General features: G+C 36.6%; 1 protein-coding gene across 1 annotated transcript in view; it reads left to right on the top strand.

Moving 5' to 3' along the window:
- The window catches only part of LOC125233504, a 521,975-nt gene that overhangs the window by 291,694 nt on the left and 207,347 nt on the right, over positions 1-22,934 (top strand). The window contains exon 6 of the mRNA XM_048139546.1: positions 21,124-21,308. Coding sequence (XP_047995503.1) covers positions 21,124-21,308 — 185 coding nt within the window. The remainder of the gene's footprint in view (positions 1-21,123; positions 21,309-22,934) is intronic.

Here is a 22,934-nt window from a genome sequence, read left to right as displayed (position 1 = left end):
GGTATAGCTCTTCGTAAATTGGTCGCGCTATCGCCATACGCTTTCAAGATCCATATTGAGTTGGTAGTTGTACCAAATGGAGTTGGTAAATTTTCGAATATGGAATGCTGAATAATACATGGGATAAATTTTCAATGACCTGTCATGTTTTCCTAAATTCTAATACATTTTATCATTTTTAGCCACAGCTAAGTTTACTTGAACAGCTCAATGAGCTACTGACACGTAGGCAGTCTTATGGTTGTTTTATTCTTTTTACAAGCTTTTATTTAACTTGCCTTGTTAGTATGTTTCCCGATCTCTGATTGGTCTGAAATTTTGCAAACATATGTAAATCACGTGACAATGCAATATTATGGTATCATGGAGCTGATCTGATGATGGAGTAGAAAGGTGGTCATAGGAACTCTGTTATGAAACGCCGTATCCCCATCAAATAAGGGATTTTTAGAAACGCCTCGGAAAGCAGCCAGATGATTGTTGAAAGAAAGGTACAGTCGGCGAAAAAAGCTTGTTCCAAAAATGAATTTTTGCAAAAAAAACTTATTTTAATCTTAAACGACCAGGAAAGGGTCAGAAATTTGACTTCGCAATCTTAAACGACCAGGAAAACCCGGTCAGAAATATATGACTTCATGGGTTTCCCCGTTGTACAATTTCATTAAGCCCGGTTTCGAAAGTGTTAAGTAGAACTGTTTTCTTCACACTATCTTGAACTGTCATCACATACGCATACGCCCTCTTGACAATAGTCATACATTTCTGGTCAGGATTTATTATTGTTATCAACACTAAAAAAAAAAACCGGCCAAGAGCGTGTCGGGCCACGCTCAGTGTAGGGTTCCGTAGTTTTCCGTATTTTTCTCAAAAACTACTAAACCTATCAAGTTGAAAATAATGTTCCTAGAAAGTCTTTATAAAGTTCTACTTTTGTGATTGTTTTCATATTTTTTAAACATAATATGGTTCAAAAGTTAGAGGGGGGAGGACACTTTTTTTTCCTTTAGGAGCGATTATTTCCGAAAATATTAATATTATCAAAAAACCTATTTTAGTAAACCCTTATTCATTTTTAAATACCTATCCAAAAATATATCACACGTTGAGGTTGGAATGAAAAAAAAATCAGTCCCCACTTTACATGTAGGGGGGTACCCTAACATATCACATATACAAATAATTGTATTATGTATAGAGGACACAGTTCAGATAAGAAAGCACATCAAATATTTTATATTTTATGTTGTGTAGGTAAATTACATATTTAATGATATTGAGATTCATATTATCTTTTTCTTCTGTGACAATTTGATATGTTTTCTCTGAAGAAGAACGACGTATTATTAAGCAATAATATAATTTATTGAAATTAATTTCCATAGAGTACCTAGTCTGTTCATATTCTTTGATGAATACTTTTGCATGTTAAATTGTATCTTGTTATTTAATGCATGTTAGTTATAAGATGTAATGTTTTGAAAAGAAGTTGCCCGCCGAGTTTCTTGCCGGTCCCATAGTGGATACCCCCCTCCCAACTGAGGGGGGACTGAAATCTTCTCGAGGCTGAGGCGTAGGGTTGGAGCCGGCGTAGCTTTATTTGACGTTCATATGCGCATTGTAATATGCCTACTTGAAAAATAAATATTTCATTTTCATTCATTTTCATTTTCACATTTTTTTTTACTTTTTATTTTACCACTTTGTCGGTGTGATTGATATACATATTGGTACCAAATTTCAGCTTTCTAGTGCTAACGGTCACTGAGATTATCCGCGGACGGACGGACGGACGGACAGACAGACATGGCGAAACTATGAGGGTTCCTACTTGACTACGGAATCCTAAAAAAATTGATATTACTTTTGTGTGACAAGATTTTCTTATCTCATCCTTTGTAAATATGAAAATGAGGTCAACGAAACGGTTTTATGTCCACGAGGAATACATACATTTTTATCATTTACACAAAAAATAGTTTCACAAAAATCATGGCTTAAGATTTTCTGCTTCAGTTTCTTTCCAGTAGAAAGAAATAACTGAAAAAATATAACAGAACGGATCCTTGAAGCTGATTCTGTTTAAACAATTTCATAAAATGTTGATCGTACAATATATTGGTATACGATTTAATTACGGTCATATATTATTGCATTAAGATAAATGTAGCATCAAGATAGATTATTAAGGACTTTTCTACTTCCAACTATGGGAACAATATGAGTTTTTTTTTTTTTAATATATGACATCTTATTTCGACTTTTCTACTTCCTGAGTTTTTGAGTTCTGAGGGTCAAGGTCGTGTCAAACTACTTTGAAACCCAAATTAAATATTTAAAACAGGACCAGTCCACATATCTCCAAAGCTCGGCTCACTATTACTATCGGAGTTGGTATTGTAAATTCCCACACGTTGGACTCGTACCTATAAATACTCTCCAGGCCGGCAAATATGGTCGTGCGATAAATAATAAAATATCAGCCGTATCTGTCGCACTATTTCTAAGTGCAATAGTTACGGTTAGATGTTTTATCAATTATCGCGCGACCTTAATTGCCTGCCAGGAAACATAATAAATTGTAGTTAGAAATATCTTAAGTACTGATGTGCCTACGGAAAATTTCCAAAATTCTGAAATTTTCACATGGGAAAACTTCGGAAACTTTCCATACTTTTATGGACAATTGTATGGATGGAAACTTTCCATTTCATAAATTTAAATTCCCTTTATTTTTCATGAATGTTGCGTGAATTTTTCAAGAAATTTAAGGTTCTTTTGGAAAGTATCCGCAACTTGCACATCACTAAACGACAGGGTATTATTAGTTTGACGTGTTCGTCTGTCTGTCTGTGGCATCGAAGCTTTTGATCGGATGAACTGATTTAGATTTCTTTTTTTTTTGTTTGAAAGCTGAATTAGTCGGCGGGAGTGTTCTTATGTTTGTTGAAAATCGGTCTACTTAGTCGGAGATTTTTTTTTTAATTTTAATTTTCACATCACGGTTAAGGTCGTGTCAAAATACTTTACTCTCCATATCAAATTGTGTAAACAGAATCTGTCCACACATCAGAGTCGCTATTCACTATTGGTGTCGGAGTTGGTATTGCAAATGGCCGCGCGTGGGAGGGAATGGGCCCAAAATTGGCAATAACGCGCTGATAAAATAGCCCGCATTCTCAGGGTGGTGATGGAGCCAATTGGGTTTGGCTGAACTCTGATATTTACGTTTCCAAAGAATCTTGGTACAGTCGGCAGTTGGGAATTCGGAAAAAGTTTTGGATATGTGACTCTGTTTTTTTTACACGACTGCCCAAAAAAGCTGTTTGTATCTAGTTGCCTGACCAACATCTAAAGATTATTTTTAACTTTTCAGGTGATTTTTCATTATTTATTTGATAACCGACCGGTTTTTTTGCTGATATCTGGGATTAAATAGCTTGCTTAATTTTAGAAGAAAATTCAGCGCTAAATAATATTTTCTGACAGTAGGCCTACTTGTGGAGTGCTCTAAGTATACATATAGAGGCGGCTAAATACTACTAGAGACCTAATATTAAGGTTACAATTAGTAGTACTTTCTTTTTTATTCGTAATTCTTTTAATGTAAATAATGGTAATTAGACTTCAACCGTAATTTCTTGCCATAAGTCTCTCCGCCACTCTACGTGTTGGCTTTGGCTCCACGTACGCCTACCAAAGAAAGGTCCGGAATACTTTATGGTTTCCGTGAAAAAACATTTAATAATAACTAAATCAAAATGTAATTAAATAAAAACTAGAAAATTTACTCCATTAGTTACAACAGCATCCATGCTAACTTTTCACTACAAAGTGAAATTTAAGTAGCCACGCGTCAAAGCGCGGCGGAGCGCTAAAAGGTTTTAGGTTTTCTATCCCACTGTGAAGCTATTTCTAACTTTGACTAGGAAATGTTCACAAGTTCATAACTAACCCCCTTATTCATAAACGTACGTTAGTCCCTTTCTATCACACCAATACGTCGGAAAGGGACAAACGAACTTTATCGGCTTGATAACTTTAGTGAACGTTTATTAATAAGGGGGTAAGAACTATGTACTGAACATATTAGAAAATAGCAGCGTACAGTCAAATATAAGGCCGCTGTGCTAAACCACAGTATAAGGATAAATCAGTAGTTAATCTCCGGCAGCGGCGACGCGGTCGTTACTACTGCGCAAGGTCACGCAGGGTTGTACCGGTGCTACTGTCCTACTCGTAGTAACTGTGTATGGCGCTATGCTAGTACCAACGCTCTTTCTACCTTTTTATCTAATAAAGATTCAAGTACGTGTTTGTTTCTTAAATACTGACAAAATCGTATTTACATAAAATGTTTGAATAGATGTTTGCACAATATTTAAGTAGGTACCAAACTTTCGAGCTAGATAGATCGCAGCATCTACCTAAATGTCGTTACAGATAAATCTTTATTGATTTTAATGTGTCATTCTAGCTTTAAATCTCACTTTTACGCCATTTACGTAAGCAATAATTGTACCTAACACTGCAAAAATATAACAACCACTTATTTTTCTGGGTGTCTAGGAATTCTAAAGAACATTCTGACATTTCCGCATTTTGAGAACTGTTCTCCATACACCCATAAACACTACAGTAACGAAAATATGTCTTCGGTGCTGACGTCATTTTCTCCCGAACTCAACACGTCAACACAGCGCGCGAACGCGGCCCCGACTGTCCAGCCCAATACACCAGTTTCGCATGTATTTGGTGCATATGGAGAGTAGTTTTCGACACACCGCGCCATCGATCTAAACTACCTAGATGCACCATCACGGCTTAGAATGTGTCCGCAGCAAATTGTGCTTGAAAATGTTCTAAGCACAATTGGGCGGTCAGTAGCGCTTCATCCGCCGTGTCGGCAACATGCCGAAGTGCTCCGTAAAAAAGTGCAAAAATAACACCTTATATACGTTAAAAAAGGATGACGTATCGTATTTCAGGTAAGTAATTGTTAATAATTTTATAATATTATGCATTTATGGCCAAAATGGTTTCCTAACTTACTAAAAACATTTATTTTCTAGAATAATTGAAGTAAATTCCTTGATTTGGTCTTACGCAGTTTGTCTCTTTCTCTCGCGCTATACTAGTAATGAGCGGACGGCGACAAAAGATGGTTGAAGTGGAACATAGTTAAAAATGGAATGATGGAGTCGCTAATTTATATTTTTTGTAAAAGAAGCCTATTTCATATTAATAATGTATGTATTTATTTATTATTATGGACCAATAAGTCTGAAATAAATGATTTCAATTCAATAACATTAATACATATCTTATAAATTACTTTAATTATAAAAAGAAACAACCCGGGAATAGCAAATTCGTTTTTAAGTAATAAAAAAGGTTTTTATTCCAGATTCTCAAAACAAGACGTTGAAAGGGAAAAATGGCGCAAGATTATAGCTGAGGAGCGGAGAGAAGATTTACCCACACAAATCTTTGAAAGAAATTACGTAGAATAATAAATTAATGTCATCATTCAATTCTTCTTTGTTTTAATAGCTACTTAATTCATATTCTCCAAGTGCACCATCCCTCACACACACCACATACAATCCCTCAACTGTTTACCTTCACATAATCGCTACACATACACTCACTACACGCACACACACACACACACACACACGTATGTTATATATATACATACATACACACACATATATATATATATATATATATATAAGTTTGTCAAAAATGCCCTTTTTCTAGCACCCTGTATGTTTTTTCCAAAATCTGTAAATGCCATTTTTCATAAATTTGAAATTGATGGATGGTTCCCTTAGACTATTTTCATGTAGGACTACGGGATCTCATATCGGCCTTACTGACCCGCTATCAAAATACACCCTGTATAAGTCCTCATAGTAAAAATTAAAAAAAATTGAATGCACTTTTACTAAGTTTAGAAAATAAAATGAAGTCTTCTTTCAGCAAAATATGCTATCTACGATATTTAAGGTACTTTCCCTCCATGTGGCATCGCCGTGGGACACCCTGTATATACCTCAGTTGACTCTATTTAATAATGCAAACATTGCAAAACGTGGAGATATTGATCAGTTGCAATTTTCCCCCAGTCCAAATTGTCCCGCCGTACCTTATATATTTTTTTGTTTGAGATAATATCAATAAAAATATCATACAGTAAAAACTCATTTTTTTTCGCTTAAAATACGCAAAATCTCGAAAAATGTTATACCAAACGTTTTGTTCCTTAAGAAATTTTCTATCTAATAGGATTTTTTAAAACAGTTTTTCGCAAAAATACCGCAAATTTCCTCATTCTCGCCTTTCATCTCATAGCGCGACTCCCATGATGCCTCTGTCCATCCTCGTTCCCAATGTAAAAATGGCGTTTAGATTGTTGCAGCGCGAACGAAATTAAACTTATGTTGGTTGCAATAAGACGTAGATTTGTTTAAAAATATGCACACCTGCGATCTGCGGTAATAAAATTTTATGGCTTTCGCGTTGATCACATTCATTAATGTCATAACCGCCAATTGCTTGCATTTGAAATTGAACTTTAAGTACTAAGAAATAACGTTGTTTTTGTAAAAAAATGAAAGTAGTTTTTACTACATTGCGAAGTTTTCGTTTGTCAACTAGACGCACACATTTGCAACTTAGCGATCGGACACTTTTGAGTGTCGAATTTGTAGGCGATAGTGTATCTAGGAAAGTTTAAATCGATGCACCGCGCGGAGTGAAATTTGTTAGAAGAGTTATTACTGCTTTATACTGTGGCTAAACGAAGTTACTTCTTCCCGACTCCGCCAAACAGAAAAATTATTATTGAAAGCATAAATTTAAAAAAAAACTGCCTAATCAGCATTAATATCATCCGAAATAATAAGGAAAAGAGAATACCGAATACCATTAATAGACATTTCATTAATTTGATTACTTATTAGGCTCTGAAATCATTAAAGCTATCCTTGGACTTATCAGTCTGAACGGACTGAACATAAAAAAGATAATTAGGTACCTACTGGTAATATCTGGGGGAATATCTTCAACTTATTTCATTTCTGCATTGACAAAATAATATGTCTTATAATATAATATAAACAACTTTACTGAGAAACTACAACTATGTTTAATGAACGACCGATTCGGTTCATCGTACAAATATGTTCCTATTCCCCCTTTTAATTTTTTCCGCACTTTTGTCATAAGTCGTAAATGCGTAATATACAATAAGACCTCTTTTTGTGCATTAAGTTATACCTTTTGTTCGTTAATTATGCAAATTATTACATTTTTTTTCACAGTTTCGTGATGGTTCCGAGGTATGTTAAATTCTTAGACTTTATCTGTATCTGTATCTGTACTATTGAGTTCTACATGCCTCCACTGAACACGCCTACCATAATATAATAATTCTCTATTTAATAATGCAAACATTGTAAAACATGGAAAAAATTGACCAGTTACATTTGTCCCCCAGTCGAGATTTGCTCCGCTGTACCTTACATAACATAAAGATAAACGTCACGCTGAAGTTGCCCTAGTTTATTTAGTGAGGAACGTGACCAACGGTAGCCAAGTTACTTAAGCTTAGATACTCCAAGTTACCGCATGAATGTTTAGGTTTGTCTAGGTAACTTTGTGTTATTGGCAGGTTATCGGTAAGGAAGCTATACCAATGACTGATTTGGTAGTTCGCCGCCCTAAAGTTTACCGTAATCTAGCCTAAATATAGGATCAGGGTCAGCCAACGTCACAATTACACGCTTCTTACGCTTCGTAATCGTTTTGTGGCTCGTGGCTGGCCCTCCCTATCGCTCATCAGTACACACACGTAGCGTCAAAGATTTTCACTTTGGGTATGTCGGCTGGTATACAGGAAAATATTCCAAAATATGCCAGTCAAAAAGTTATAGGAGTATCCAGACTATAACAGTCTCAAATATAATGAGTACGATTAGTACAGCAGTGATAGTTGCGCTTAATTCGCTACAAAACATTTACGACTGACATGTTGGCTACGCCACCTGAAATTATGTTCCCAATGTTCGCCTTTACTTAAGAGGAAGCATTCGTCAAAAACCCGACCCTGATTACCTACCGTCTAAGATAAAGGAACAGTGATATGAGCGGTAGGAATGCCTGTTCAAAATAACTTTCACAATTGTTTGGGAAAACCAATATAACATGAGATTTACAGAGTGTAAACCTAAATACAGGCAAATCTCTTAACGGTGGTTAATATAGGATATAAGAAATGTACTTCATTAGGTAACTTTTATTTAGAATTAAAATTAAAATGTTATCTATAGAAATTAATTTGGCCCGCAATGTAATGCACACACTCGCGTTAAACGCTCGTTGACAGTTACTTTCTTAGAAGTTTCAGCCGGTCGACTCCCGGCCGATTACGGCAATCAAATTCGAAATTTGATAAATTAGAATAAAATCCAAATTCCAATTACTCATAAATCAGCCTGGCACCCGAGGAGTTAAGGCTCATACTGTGTGTGTCGTGTCAATAACTAGCTGTCATCGCGACAACAAAATGTACATTGCTGCTGTTGAGAAAATTTCCATAAATTAATTATGGGGTGCAGCGCAAGGCCGTACTGGCAGGGTCGCCATGTGATGTAGGGACTAAAGGAGAAATGTATGTTACTGAATACAAGTTTATTGTGCCTAAAATTACAATGTGTAGCAACTTATATACATAGTACGGTTAGGAGTAGTAGTTAAGTGTGAGTGTGACTTGCCACACTACATACATAATCTATCGCCTTTACTTTGGCTTAGGTACATACTGTATGAGTGTAAATATTTGTTATAATAGGCTAGTTTCCTATACTTAAAATTAAATATTTTATGCAATGCACAAAAGAAAGCCCCAGATAATTAGAAGAAAAATATGGACAGTAGTTATTTTTAAACATAATTTCTGTTTAATAACTCAAAGAGAAAGATATAAAGTAAATTAATTGACCGTGACGTCACTCCTCAGTATTTAATAGTACTTCCATATTAGCAAATCGTTTTGACAGTTCGTAAAAAGAAGCTGATTTGACTAGTAGGAAACTAGCCTCTTATAAAGCTCAAGTTACGCTAGATCCAGTCTCATCTCTCGAGTCAGAGTGTGTAGAAAGAAAGTAAGAGAGAACCAGCGATATACTCGTACAATGATGAAAACCAAGGTGACGTATCTCATTTGAAGTGATACATTGTTCAGAAGTACGCGTCAGATCAAATAACGTCCAAAACGAGGATAAATATTGCCATTCTCTTTAACATAGTGTTCAAATACGTCATTATTACATAGTCTTTGTTCCATACGATGGTTACATAAAGGAAATCCCATGTTTAGGAATAGGTACAATAAACTAAAACTGTTACAACTTTTTGATTAGTTTTCAGTTTGATTGAAATATGACGGCACAATAGGGATGACGACTACATAAAAATGGCATTCTATTTAGTCCGTCAGTTAGATCGTCCAAAAATACTGAACACATATTTTTCGCTTTTTCTAATTAATGAAAAATTACAAAGATATAGTGGGGGTTTGTGATGTCACTTCTAAGTAAAAATTGTACCTAGGCGTGACGTTAAAAAATTGTCTAAAATTCTTTGATAATCTAACTGACGGACTTATTACTTTTTTTTAGTCGTCTTGCCTATTAAAGTGAAGTTTTGAAAAACGGTACGTAAAAATATTGGATTTTTAATACTAAATGGGAAAAATACAATAACTGGTTCCTAAATACACGTAGGTATACACCCTGTTTTTATTGAATTTCGTTAATTTTAAGGGAAGGTTCTTTAGATCAAATACAATTAATTTCTCTAAGAAACTAGCGTCTTAACTCTTACGGTTATCGAGTTATTAAAAAAATAAAGATAAAAACTGAACACGTGTGCCAGCCAATTTTTTACCAATTCCTAATGTTATTTGTTTTGACATGTGACGTCAATCACTGGACACTAACTTGTCTCTCACACTAACAAATTCATTTATTATCTATGAAAATGGTACCTATCTAACTCAAACATAGGTAAAGAGATTTGGTATTAGATCCCGGAGACACGATTTGAATATCGTACGAGGAAGTTTTTTTTTTCAACTTTTACCTTAATAAATAATATATACAACTATTAATTAGGAATGGAATAAAAATTGCAAATGTAAATACAGAATCTGCAAACCCCAATTTCCCAAAATGCCGTTTCATTCGTCGTTGTAATCGTCTCGTCTCTTTAAATTAAATTAAAGACATCAATTTCCTACCGCAAAGAGTTTGACAGGCCAATTCCAAAATTAGAATTTACTCTGCCAAACTACCACTGATATCATTAGGATATACGTATGAAGGATCTCGTGCTTACCCGTAGCCCGTAGTTGTACTGTAGTAGGTCTCTTTTACACGGTGCGAGAACTCGTATGCAAAATTCGAGACGTTATGGAGTATGTTTAGCTGTCCAAATTTCCTAAAAGATGTCGCTGTTCCAGACGCAAACTGGGTAACGGTAGTTTTCCTTAGAACCTATGTAAGAAACTTTCATATTACACGTACTAACTGTACTGTATCTACGCAGCGGCGCGGCCCCTGATCACTCACACCGCAGCTGTAAACTGGCCCCAGGCGCGGCCAAACAGCACACATCAAGCTCAAAACAAATAACTGTAAAAATCGTGGAGATGAGACTCACAATGACTGAATGATATCTTTTCGGGTATAATTTTGATTCGGGTGTAAATTTGAATTGGCCTTTAGTTACCTACGGGCATCCATCTTGATTAAAAAGATAAGATGCTAATATCCGGACGTTTGAATTCTGAAAACGGACATGGGATGTTGTGGGCGTTGATGGAATTTCAACTGATTTTAAATGGATAGGTATTTGAATTGGATTCTTTATTAAATCATTTTAGATTAATTTCGTTATGTTCTCTCCTAAAATAGCCAGTTCTGCGAAACGAGAAGTCGAGGCTTGAAATTAGAATGTGATTATAAAGTTATTTAAGCCCAGTAAATATACCTACCATGGTAATAATTATTATTTGTAATTTTTTGGAACTAAATATTTTTTTTTATAATTCAATTTTGTTCACTGTTTAAATTTAAGTTTGGCATATTGTGCAAGTTAATAATATATTGTCCAAACGAAATAATGAACCTAATTTTTCGTGAAAATCGTTAAGAACTTTTCGCCCAAAACGTGAAATAGTACATTACGATACAAGTGCGTAAAAAAGGAAGTGCGAGTAAATCGACACGAGTTACGAATTTCCTTTTCGCACGTATATCGTACGATGTTTTTGAGTACAGCTGAGCCACTGAAGTTTCGACCTGGCATATAATGAACCACTTCTCGCACTATTAGTGCGTAAAAAAAACTCCATCTGTACTGAAAAGCGTCGTACGATACTCGTGCGAAAAATTCGAAACGAGTGGAATAAATCGTGTCGATTTAAAAGTCCACGAGTTCGGTCGTGTTTTAGTTTATCGCCACTCGTTTCGAACTTCCTTTTTTACGCACTTGTATCGTAATGTACTATTAATTCCTTAGAAAAATGGAATAAAATCCTATCATTACCGTAACTCTCATAGCACAAAAAGTATCAGTATAAAGCAAATACTAGAATCGTTACAAGAAACTAGAAAATGCTCATGAACATTTTGATGAAGTTATGTTATGGCATTTTGGCTCTCCAGGCCAAAATGCCATAACATAACTTCATCAAAATGTTCATGAGCATTTTTATCGTAAGGTATCTTGTACGACTTTCATATACTTACATACATTTGTCACACTTATATGTGTACAATTTTTAACTCTTTTTTTTCTACTGTAATAAGGAAAAATGTGTACACATATTTATGACGTCAATATAGAGAGTTTCTTTACACGACATTCATAAGTATGTGTACAATTTTGCGTTATTTTTCTACTGTAATAAATGAAAAAAATTATACATGTTTATGACGTCAACATAGAGGGTTTCTTTACATTCAAGCCTGTGAAGGAATAACTTACATTTATCCGGCCACGTTCAGCAAACAACTCGTAACTTCATGTATTATTCTGGAAAAATGTATTCGTATTTTACCTTCAAAAGAACAGCGTTCTGAGCACTGGTTTATTACTGTGTATACAAGGCTTAGCGCACACATGGTTACCGCCAATATTTAATTAAAGATCATTTATTTAATGGGCATCAATTTAATTAACATGAACATGTTTACATAACAACATAAAATTATAAAATACTATAAGTAATAGAAATATATACAATAAAGAAAATACATTAACTAAACTAAACTATGTACTAACTTAAAATTAACTTATAAATAAAAAATACTCCCTAAGTCGTCACTTTATGTTATGGTAACGCTGCAAGCCTTCTGGGTAGAAGGCTTGCAGCGTTACCGTTAATTGATAATAAATAAACTGTATATTTCGACCATAAACTAAAGAATTATAGGTATCCATACTAATATCATAAATGGGAAAGTGTGTGTGTCTGTTTGTTTGTCCATCTTTCACGGCCAAACGGAGCGACGAATTGACGTGATTTTTTAACTATCTAGTTGAAGGGATGGACAGTGACATAGGCTACTTTTTGCCTCTTTCTAACGCGTGCGAAGCCGCGGGTAAAAGCTAGTTCGTTAATAAATTTTAAATATACCTGCTTTATTTCAGTATCATTTACAATGGTTTAAATTCGATAAAAATGTGATTTACTTCCTTTGAAATAAGACATTTAGGTGTACACTTTGAGAACATAAAATATATTTTTCCGTGTGTGGTTCTTAAGGATGGGTAATTTTCGTAGTGAAAATCAAAAGTACCTAGGGCAAATTGCATTGATAATTTATGCTTAAAATAAAAATAAAATTCTCATCTACTAATAAATAAAAGCGTGACCAGCCGGCGTATTATGCTTCCAATTTTATCACTTATCCACGTCGTGGATAAGACAAATCTGTCACTCTCATACTGACATATATTTGCTAGTTCAGACACAGCGGAAACCGCGCGGATGCAAACCGCGCGGATCGGAACGTTCATACTACAACCGCGCGGTGTAGTGTGAACGGTCTAGTACTATGCTATTAAAATAAGATCCGCGCGGTTTGCGTCCGCGCGGTTTCCGCTGTGTCTGAACTAGGGCTATTTGCCAAAGCGTGACGGATGCTTTATCCACATAGATAAGGTGATAAAATTGGAAGCATAATACGCCAGTAGGACGAATTCATTGATATCAGCCCCTCTAGCACAACTTGCTTTGTCGCGCGCGAGTCCATACTTGAAGTCGCGCTTGATGTATGGCCTCGCGCGCGACAAGTCAAGTTGTGCTAAAGGGTCAGTTCAATAGAAGTTAATTCTCAATTCATCATTACTTTTAATGAAAGCTAGGTACTTAAATGGTATTTAGTTATATACTTAGCTATCGATTTGTCATTAAAACGTCCTAATATGCTCTCAACCTAAATATATGATCACTCAAACATGCGTAATCACATTGCATATCTCAGTCAAGCGTACTTAATAGCCCATCGCGATAGGGTATTAGGTCGTAGACATTAGTCGTGCGTGCCCTAGCAAACTGTGTGCACTGGCCCGAAATCACCTGGCCGTATTAGGTACAGGCACTTTACTTAAAGTAAAAGTAAAGTAAAGTAAATTTATTAATTTAAAAAACACAAAGTTATACATGAACATAGGCATTGTCCGGTGGACTGCAAACTAGGCTAGGCCTGTATCTTGCAGCCCACCGTGTGATACAATTACATGGAGATAATTAAAATTGATTACATAATAATTTGAAATTAAAAAAGATAATGAAGTGTGTGTATGAGTGTGTGTGAGTGTGTATGTGTGTGTGTATGTGAGGCTATAGGTGCGAGTAAATTAAAGTTAAGCCATTCTTAGATCTAAGCATAAGACCGGGTTAAAATGTCTTCTGTAAAAGTTAATAGTTAATAGTTACTATACGTTATACGTTTACCTATTTAGTAAAGCCTGGCCAGGGGCGGCACACTCCGCAATTCTATCGACGCGCTACAAGTACATGCTACTCAGGGGTGGCGCGCGTTCTCACGGAATGCACGTTCGCACTTTCTATTGTTACTTTACGTCCCGAGTTTTTTTTTAAGGTTCATATGCGATGTCCGCGTGTGGAATGGCTAATAATGCTTAGTTAAATGGACATCATGAATAAAATTATTACCATAGGACAGTTCCACGGATCTACTACTTAATACTGATTAAGGACCACGGAAAAGTTCAATAAGGCTTGTGGCACATCTCGGACACTGGCGAGCAAATATATGAAAGAGGCGCGTTCCACACAGCCCACATTCTAAGCACACATTCTAAGCTCGTGTAGGTGAACGCGTACCATGCTTGTATGAGTGAGATATGACAGGTTGACTGTTCTCGTTTTTGACAGGCTGTAACTTTGAGGTAACCGAGAGGGGTTGGGCGGCACTTTCAGCGGGGAGCGGGAGTGGCCATACTGTACGATAGTACTCTTTATTATACTGTGCTTGTGATGTTGGAACTTAAATAAAAATATATAAAGTACCTAGAAAGTAACCAAGACTTGAATATAATGGTATGACATTTTATCTGAATATTAGTTCGTTTTAATCCACAGGCAACCCTATCGTAAATCGCTGCGCACGTTACGTGCGGTTTCTTTCTTTCCATCAGACGAACCGTATGCTTGTTTGCCACCGACGTAGTATTAAAAATTACGTGGGTACTTAAAAAAGCGGCATTTCATGAACATCAAAGGAGTGGGCCTTCTGTACTTGTATTATTATACATTCTGTGGTACTAGCCCGAAATCACCTGGCCGTATTAGTCACAGGCACTTTACTTAATACTTACTATACGTTTACCTATTTAGGAAAGCCTGACCAAAAATATATGACTTTTTTTTTTATATTGGGGGACACCTCACACAGATCAACTTAGCCCCAAACTAAGCAAAGCTTGTACTATGGGTGCTAAGCGACGATATACATACTTAAATAGATAAATACATACTTATATACATAGAAAACATCCATGACTCAGGAACAAATATCTGTGCTCATCACACAAATAAATGCCCTTACAAGGATTCGAACCTGGGACCGCGGCTCAGCAGGCAGGGTCACTACCGACTGAGCCAGACCGGTCGTCGCCAGACTACGCGCCATGTTGCGGAATTTCATTAGAACAATTTTTAACCCCCTACACAAAACGACGTGGTGTTATAAGTTTTACGTGTCTGTCTGTCTGTGTGTGTGTCTGTCTGTGGCATCGTAGCTCCCGAACGGATAAACCGATTTAGATTTAGTTTTTTTTTTATTGAAAACTGAATTAGTCGGGAGTGTTCTTAGCCATGTTTCGTGAAAATCAGTAAGTACCTACCACATTAGTGGTATAGTATTTAGTACAGACTTTACTACCTTGCCACATGTGTGTACCTATTATAGGTAATACTATACTGGTTCCATAAGGTAAGTAAATAGGCAGGTAGGTAGGTACACATTTGACGCCGTCTGGTGTTTTTTTTTTTTTGATGCAGGTCAAGTGTGGTATCAGATGTACATAAAAGGGCTTCTAAACAGGCTATATTTCTACTGCAATATGTGGCCTACAACTATTGGTATCTCTCTCTTACTTACGTGTTAGTGTAAGGCACCAATAGTTGCTGGCCACATATTGCAGTGAATAAACGACCCGTTTAGACGCCCCTTTAAAGTTTGAATTGATTTGGAATTTTAAAACAAGGGCGTTTTTGTCACATTGATCGGTTTTCCTACTTTTTATCACTTTAATAATTCTACTCTATAGGTAAATCTAATATAAATCATATATTTGTTATTTAGTATACAATAAAATTAACACAAGGGAAAACGTTGTAGGTACCTACTTCATATAATTTTCATACTGCTTCCCCCCTTAACGATTCAGACCATCACCCTGAATATTTCAGTATCATTAATCTATTGTTGGTGTAGAATTGTAAATAGACTTAAACAGTTGTTCTTAAATAATCTAGCATTTCCTTTCCTTAATCTAAACATTTTTCACAGAAGCACAATTTCTCCTTTCTTTAAACTTTTACTATTCAAATGAGAGTAAATGATTACAGTGCTTAAGCGCTACCTCTCGCTAAAGAGAGTTTATTTAGTTAACTCTACCATCTTTTAAAGTGAAACGTGTAAATTTCTGTAGAGAAACTACAAAGGAAATTAAATTGAGTGTAGTTTAAGAGGAAAAGGGACGGTCGCTTCTTCATACACAAGTTGGGGCCGATGTCCCTCTCGCACTTATTGCCACTGTCAAAATCATTTGAATGACGTCATCAGGTCATCACTGTCATAATTTGAGGATACCAGTCAATATTCAAAGTTACTACCAAATCTACTAATAGGTATGCAAATCTTTGGTTTAATGTAAATAATTTATACCTTGGACTGGATATAATACAAAAAAGTTTAAGAAGTTTATAAACCTAGGTAGCATACAGGTAAAAATACTACTACTATAGTAATCTCTGTAATACTGGTCACACGTGCGAAAGGGACACCAGCCCCAACGTTGACCCTCTCATGTGGACCGTTTTTGCTAGTCTGACACGAACGCTTTTCTAGCCCAGTGATATGGTTCAAATTAATATGGCAAAAAAAGTGACTCATGTTACTGTTGGCTCGGATTGACCCTGTTAACAAATAATACATTATTTAAAGTTATATACATACATAACTAAATGTGACAATCCCTCAAAGGGATACTGACATAGGGGGGAGGGGTCCAAAAACCTGAAATTTGGTGTGATGTATTCCCCTTATATACATACATAAACTCACTGCTGTATTCCCATAAGGGGTAGGCAGAGCAAACTGCTCAAATTTCAGTGCCATTCTTAGCAATTAAGGGGTTGAAAAAAAAAAAACATTGTGCAATTGCACTGACAGGGTGCTAGCCCCTCGCCCACGCCATATTGAACTCATATGCCACAGTCGATTTCTACGAAACCCACGGGAAGAGACGGTGTGAGAAATCCTTAATTCGTCACCTAATGATGATGATGAAGGGGCAAAGCTGGGGTATACCTACTTTATAATAAATTGTGTGAAAAAATGAGGACAATATGTTTGTATTAACAGTGAAAATGTTCCTCCACTCCACCTTTCTTCACATAAAGACAGCAGTTCTCAAAAAGTTTGTACAAAAATTAAAGAAAAAGTTAAGGTCAGTGCGGGCAAGACCGGCATACTTTATTTGAAATAAAGTTTGAGTGGATAAAACTAGATTTTTAAAGTAGTCTGGAGTGATCCGCATGGTCCTATGGGCTAGCAAATTTTATATTCTACACAGCTTTTATAATACTTTGGTGTTTTAAAGTAAACTTATGTGATAAAAATCACTTTTTTTAAGACTCGGCGGGTTGGCCGTCCCCACGCGTTGAGTACGGAAAGACCGTCTAGTGCTCGTTGTCGCGTAATTTCATATAGAAATAAGTATCAAAATCATGTTCATTGTTGTATTCTGTAATAACAGGGAGTAATGTGATAGATATTAAAACAATTTAGGGTACCTATTGTATAGATTTTAATAAAAAACCTATTGGAAGAGGCAAATTCAAGGACGAGTTCGAAATAACGAGTTAGAAGACCCAACACGATACCAAATTTAGTAAATCAAATCCATCATCATTATTCATTTCCCGCTCAATTGCTCAAATATTTTATTTCCGTATCTTAACAATTGCGCATTACTCGGGAATCGACACTGACCTATTGCGCCAATATTTCACTCCCCATTTATTCTTGTGCAGCTACAAATCAATCTGTTCTAGCAACACTGTCGGTACGGAACCCACAGGCCGATTCGACAGTCCGAACATCAATATTACCTACTTGAATCCTGTTTAGTTATCGCGCGTCTCTTTCTCACCAGTGCCTGTACGGACAAGGCCGAGCGAAATACACGACAGTTAACACGATTCAAAAGATGATTTCTCTGTCCGTGAAAGTTTGAATAGGAACGCCAGCCGTTGAGTTATGGTTCACCCGCTGCCGCTGACCCCTGAAATCGAATGTTCCGATTTTGAACGTCAACGGAACATAGTTTGTAAACAAAGTGAAAACAAACTTCTTAATTTGAAATGGTTTTGGTCCAATTTTCGAGTTGTTGTTTTAGATGTGTGTAAGGTGCATTAGGGTAATTCCGAATGACAGAAATGCTGTGGTAATTTCGAAAGGGGAATCTTGATATGATGGAAATAATGGTTATTTTTATGCGACTTTCGAAATTAGATGACTTTCGGAATTACCCTAATGCATCTGACGATGCGATACACACACAGTAACTATTTATATAATACGTACATGATACAAACCTGTTAATGAAAAAAAAAACATTTCTGCTGCTTCACCTCATCTAAGGATTTTCATGAAATATATATCATATAGTAATAAGTTCTGTCTGTGCCATTTTCGGAAATATTACATATTCTGAAATATACTTACTAAAAATCGGTTAGCTAAGAGCTGAATGTATTCCAAACTTCTCATTTGTAATGCGCGTGCTACGACACTGCTGAAAACAACCACAAGAACACACCTCCAACCAAAGATTTTTTTTTTTAATTTTTTTTTTTTTTTTTAATATTATAGGACATTCTTAGACAGATTGACTGAGGCCCACGGTAAGCTCAAGAAGGCTTGTGTTGTGGGTACTCAGACAACGATATATATAATATATAAATACTTATATACATAGAAAACATCCATGACTCAGGAACAAATATCTGTGCTCATCACACAAATAAATGCCCATACCGGGATTCGAACCCGGACCGCGGCGTAGCAGGCAGGGTCATTACCGACTGCGCCAGACCGGTCGTCATAAGATTACCAGCAGATTTTCAAAGAACTACTGAAATAATAATTATGGTAATCATATGATATGACGCCACGCGGTGTCAACGATTGTCATTACGATACAAGTGCGTAAAAAGGAAGTTTAAACGAGTGGCGATAAATTAAAACATGACCGAAGGGAGTGTTTTAAATCGACACGAGTTACGAATTTCCTTTTCGCACGTTTATCGTACGACGTTTTTCAGTACAGATGGCCCTCCGTAGTTTTGACCTGGCATATAATAAACCACTTCTCGCACTGTGCGTAAAAAAAACACCATTGTACTGAAAATTATTATTACAAGCTTTTATTTAACTTGCCTTGTTAGTATGTTAGTTTGGGTCAAAACGTAGAAGCTAAATTTGACCCACTTCCCGGTTTCTGATTGAGCTGAAATTTTGCACACATATGTAAATCACGTGACAATGCAATATTATGGAGTCATGGATGTTTTCTATGTATATAAGTATGTATTTATCTATTTAAGTATGTATATCGTCGCTTAGCACCCATAGTACAAGCTTTGCTTAGTTTGGGGCTAAGTTGATCTGTGTAAGGTGTCCCCAATATTTATTTATTTATTTATTTATTTATGGTATCATGGAGCTGATCTGATGATGGAGCAGAAAAGTGGTTATAGGAACTCTGTTATGAAACGTCGCATCCAAATCGAGTAAGGGATTTTTAAAAACGTCTCGGAGAGCAGTAGATGATTGTTGAAAGAAAGGTACAATCGGCGATAAAAGCTTGTGTTTTGGCCCAAAAATGATTTTTTTGCAAAAAAACTTATATTTCTTTTTGATTCTCCGTCTAGCTTATGCCCTTAGAAATTAGAAAAGATAGTAACATTGAAATGCAAATTAAGCAGCGCGCCGCGGCGCTGTGTCGCCACTAGACGAGAGCTGTGTAATTTGATGAAGGCTTCATTATTTTAATTGATACATCCATCAGATATTATTCTAATGGCCTCAGTTATTTAAAAGCGATGACTGGCTGGAGTACTAATTTTTGCTTTTAGGATCATTAAATAAATACAATTGATATCACATTATGATGAGCATACAATTCATCAAACTAACTATTCAAAAACTAATCTACTAAATGTGCTATTTGAACGCAGGCAGAGCGAGATTTATAGAAAAATCGTTATGAAATTTCTAGTTAGAGTTTAACTTTTTTTAATCATTTTCTATTGCAAGTGTGATGCTATAAGGCACTCTCAGCTAGTCAACCTTCGAGCAATGAGCAGACGTATTTTAGTTTGGGAGAAAACATGACGGACAGTATGTAGTTTTACAATTATTTAATTAGACATCATTTCGACATACTTTGTTTTTTTTAGCCTACTGTATGCGTGGGAATGAAAACGCTGTTACTAATTGTAATATGTATAAAGATATATCAAACATTATTCACTAAAAACGAAATTATGGAGATCGGATATGTCAATGTTAAAAGTGCTAGGTATTTTAAACTGAATTGTTAACTAGGTATCTTATTTTATTGCATAGTTAGTTTCACAATAAACAAGGTTACATATGGGTAAACAAGATCATTCCCTTATCCAAAACCATGAGATTGATGAATCGAATCGTATTTGATGTCGGTTAAACACAATTTTGGAACATCTAATTTACTAATGCATGCGTTCGATGACAAATTATGATAAGCGATAACAAATGTACATAGCAACAGTTTCATTTCAGAATGAATTTACTTTACACTTTACTTTAATTCCTACTATGTACTTATAAGCTTTTTTGTACAATTCTTGCATATGTCAAAGACGTTTAAACTAAAACTTATTTACACCTACCTATCTTGCACCGGTGGGGCTGTCAAATCGCTGATGAGAGATTTACATACATCCATACATACAATCACGCCTGATTCTCAGAGGGGTAGGCAGAGATCACGGATTTCCATTTACTACGATCCTGACAAACCACTTTCGCTTCACACACTTTCATAGCGTTTCTGATACACGCTCGGTGTGAGAGATTTAATGAAACGAATGCAAGTGAATGATAAGATGACGTGCGATAGAAAGGTATGGAAGAACAAGACATGCTGCGCCGACCCCAAGTAATTGGGATAAAGGCAAGCGAATGATAGAAATCATTCTAGTGGTCCACGATATAAACTATTACCTACTTAGTTTTTTTTTTGTTGCAGGCGAGAATCCATCGGCCAGTTGCCTCGCTCAGCTAGCATCGATTCTATGGTAGAGGCGGCGATATGCGCACGCCACTCTGAGCCAGCCGCGCCGACGCTCGCGCCGCCTGGCCGCGCTGATCGTGCGCTGAGTCTCGTTTCGCCTGCTGTGGGCAGACGCGCTAAGACACAGAGGGGACAGGCTGGTAAGTCTTGCTCAAGAGACAGGTTGCCTCGCTTGGCTAGGATTAAGCCAGCCGCGCCGACGCTCGCGCTGCCTGGCCGTGCTGATTGTGCGCTGAGTCTCATTTCGCCTGCTGTGGGCAGACGCGCTAAGACAGAGAGGGGACAGGCTGGTAAGTCTTGTTCAAGAGACAGATTGTCGATTGGCTAGGATTGAGCCAGCCGCGCCGACGCTCGCGCCGCCTGGCCGCGCTGATCGTGCGCTCAGCCTTGTCTCGCCCGCTGTGGGCAGACGAGATAAGACACAGAGGGGACAGGCTGGTAAATCTTGCTCAATAGAATTGCCTCGCTGTGCTAGGATTGATTGGTGCAGGCACTCATCTGCCGCCGTTTTGTAGCTCTAATCACACGCTGAGCATTATATAAGAAAAATAAAATTAAGAAGGTTCCCAACTTTCTCAAGACGCCAACTAATTCAGACGCTTAAGAAAAGCTGTTTTAGCGATAAAAAATGCATTTAAATTTGTATTTACAAACAAATGTTGTGCAAATGTGCACTGTACTCCGTTCTTTTTTCTAAGGAATTTACATCTTTACATTTAAAACGGACGATGTTCTTAAAAAAACTTAATACAGTTAATTTAATACCAGTGATTCTAGTGATGTAGTTTTGCATATATCTTGTTTTCGTATTTAATTTTTGTAGGGTAAACGATCGCCTGTTACATTTTAAATATTTGTACGAGAAAATGGTTGTAAATATCGTCCGTACTCAAGCATTTAAAGATATCCCAATAGTCTTTCTGCAATAAAAACCTAATCCTCATGTCGGTAACACAGAAAGCGATATGAATAACAAGGAAAATAATAAAAGAGTACGTCCCAAATTAAACATGGTTTATACGTCGTAAACAGAAAGGTCACAACGCAATGAATAACTGATGAAACTCTAGGGAATCGGAATCGTTATTTCGATTTAATCGTGGCTACAAAATTCTGTGTTGATGGAACGATTTTCTGGGTCACAATCGCCGTCGCGTCGTAAGCGTTTTGTGACTCTTCCTTTTGCTCTTGGAACACTACGCTGTGCTCTAAGACACAAATAATAGACGTAGCTCGGAAAGCTGCTAAGGTGAAATGGGACTGGGCTGGTCATGAATGTGTCTGCCGAATGCCGGACGACTTGTGGGCTAAGATAAACCACGAAGTGGGAGTCCCACGAGTCAAACCGGGGATCCGGCAGTCCACATCGGCGATGGTGGGATAACCTCGACTCATTTTTGAGTGGTTGGCCAGACATAGCACTTAACAGAGAATTATGTATTCACAGAAAATTTATGGCCTGCTTTAAACTTAAAAAAAAATCTCAACACACGAAATAATGACGCATCTGTACGGGACAGCCCATGGAATGATCCTGTTTCTGTAGTGTCGCGAGAGATCCACTGCATTTCGATCGGCGTTTAGCGTCAATCGTCGATTGTCATTTCTTCCAGGCTGGCTGGGTAATTTGCCAAATTTATTGAATAGTATGGTATAGAGTTATCAGACAAGATTTTCAGATGCAGCGCCATCTATTATTAAGTTCAGTTAATCAACTTTTAATGTGACTTTCCATGTCTAAAAGTTCTTTAAAGCACATAAAACAT

This window comes from Leguminivora glycinivorella, chromosome 14 (genome assembly GCF_023078275.1).
Source record: "Leguminivora glycinivorella isolate SPB_JAAS2020 chromosome 14, LegGlyc_1.1, whole genome shotgun sequence".
NCBI classification, from domain to species: domain Eukaryota; kingdom Metazoa; phylum Arthropoda; class Insecta; order Lepidoptera; family Tortricidae; genus Leguminivora; species Leguminivora glycinivorella.
The sequence above is the reverse complement of the archived record's forward strand: the minus strand, read 5'-3'. Positions and strand labels throughout refer to the sequence as shown.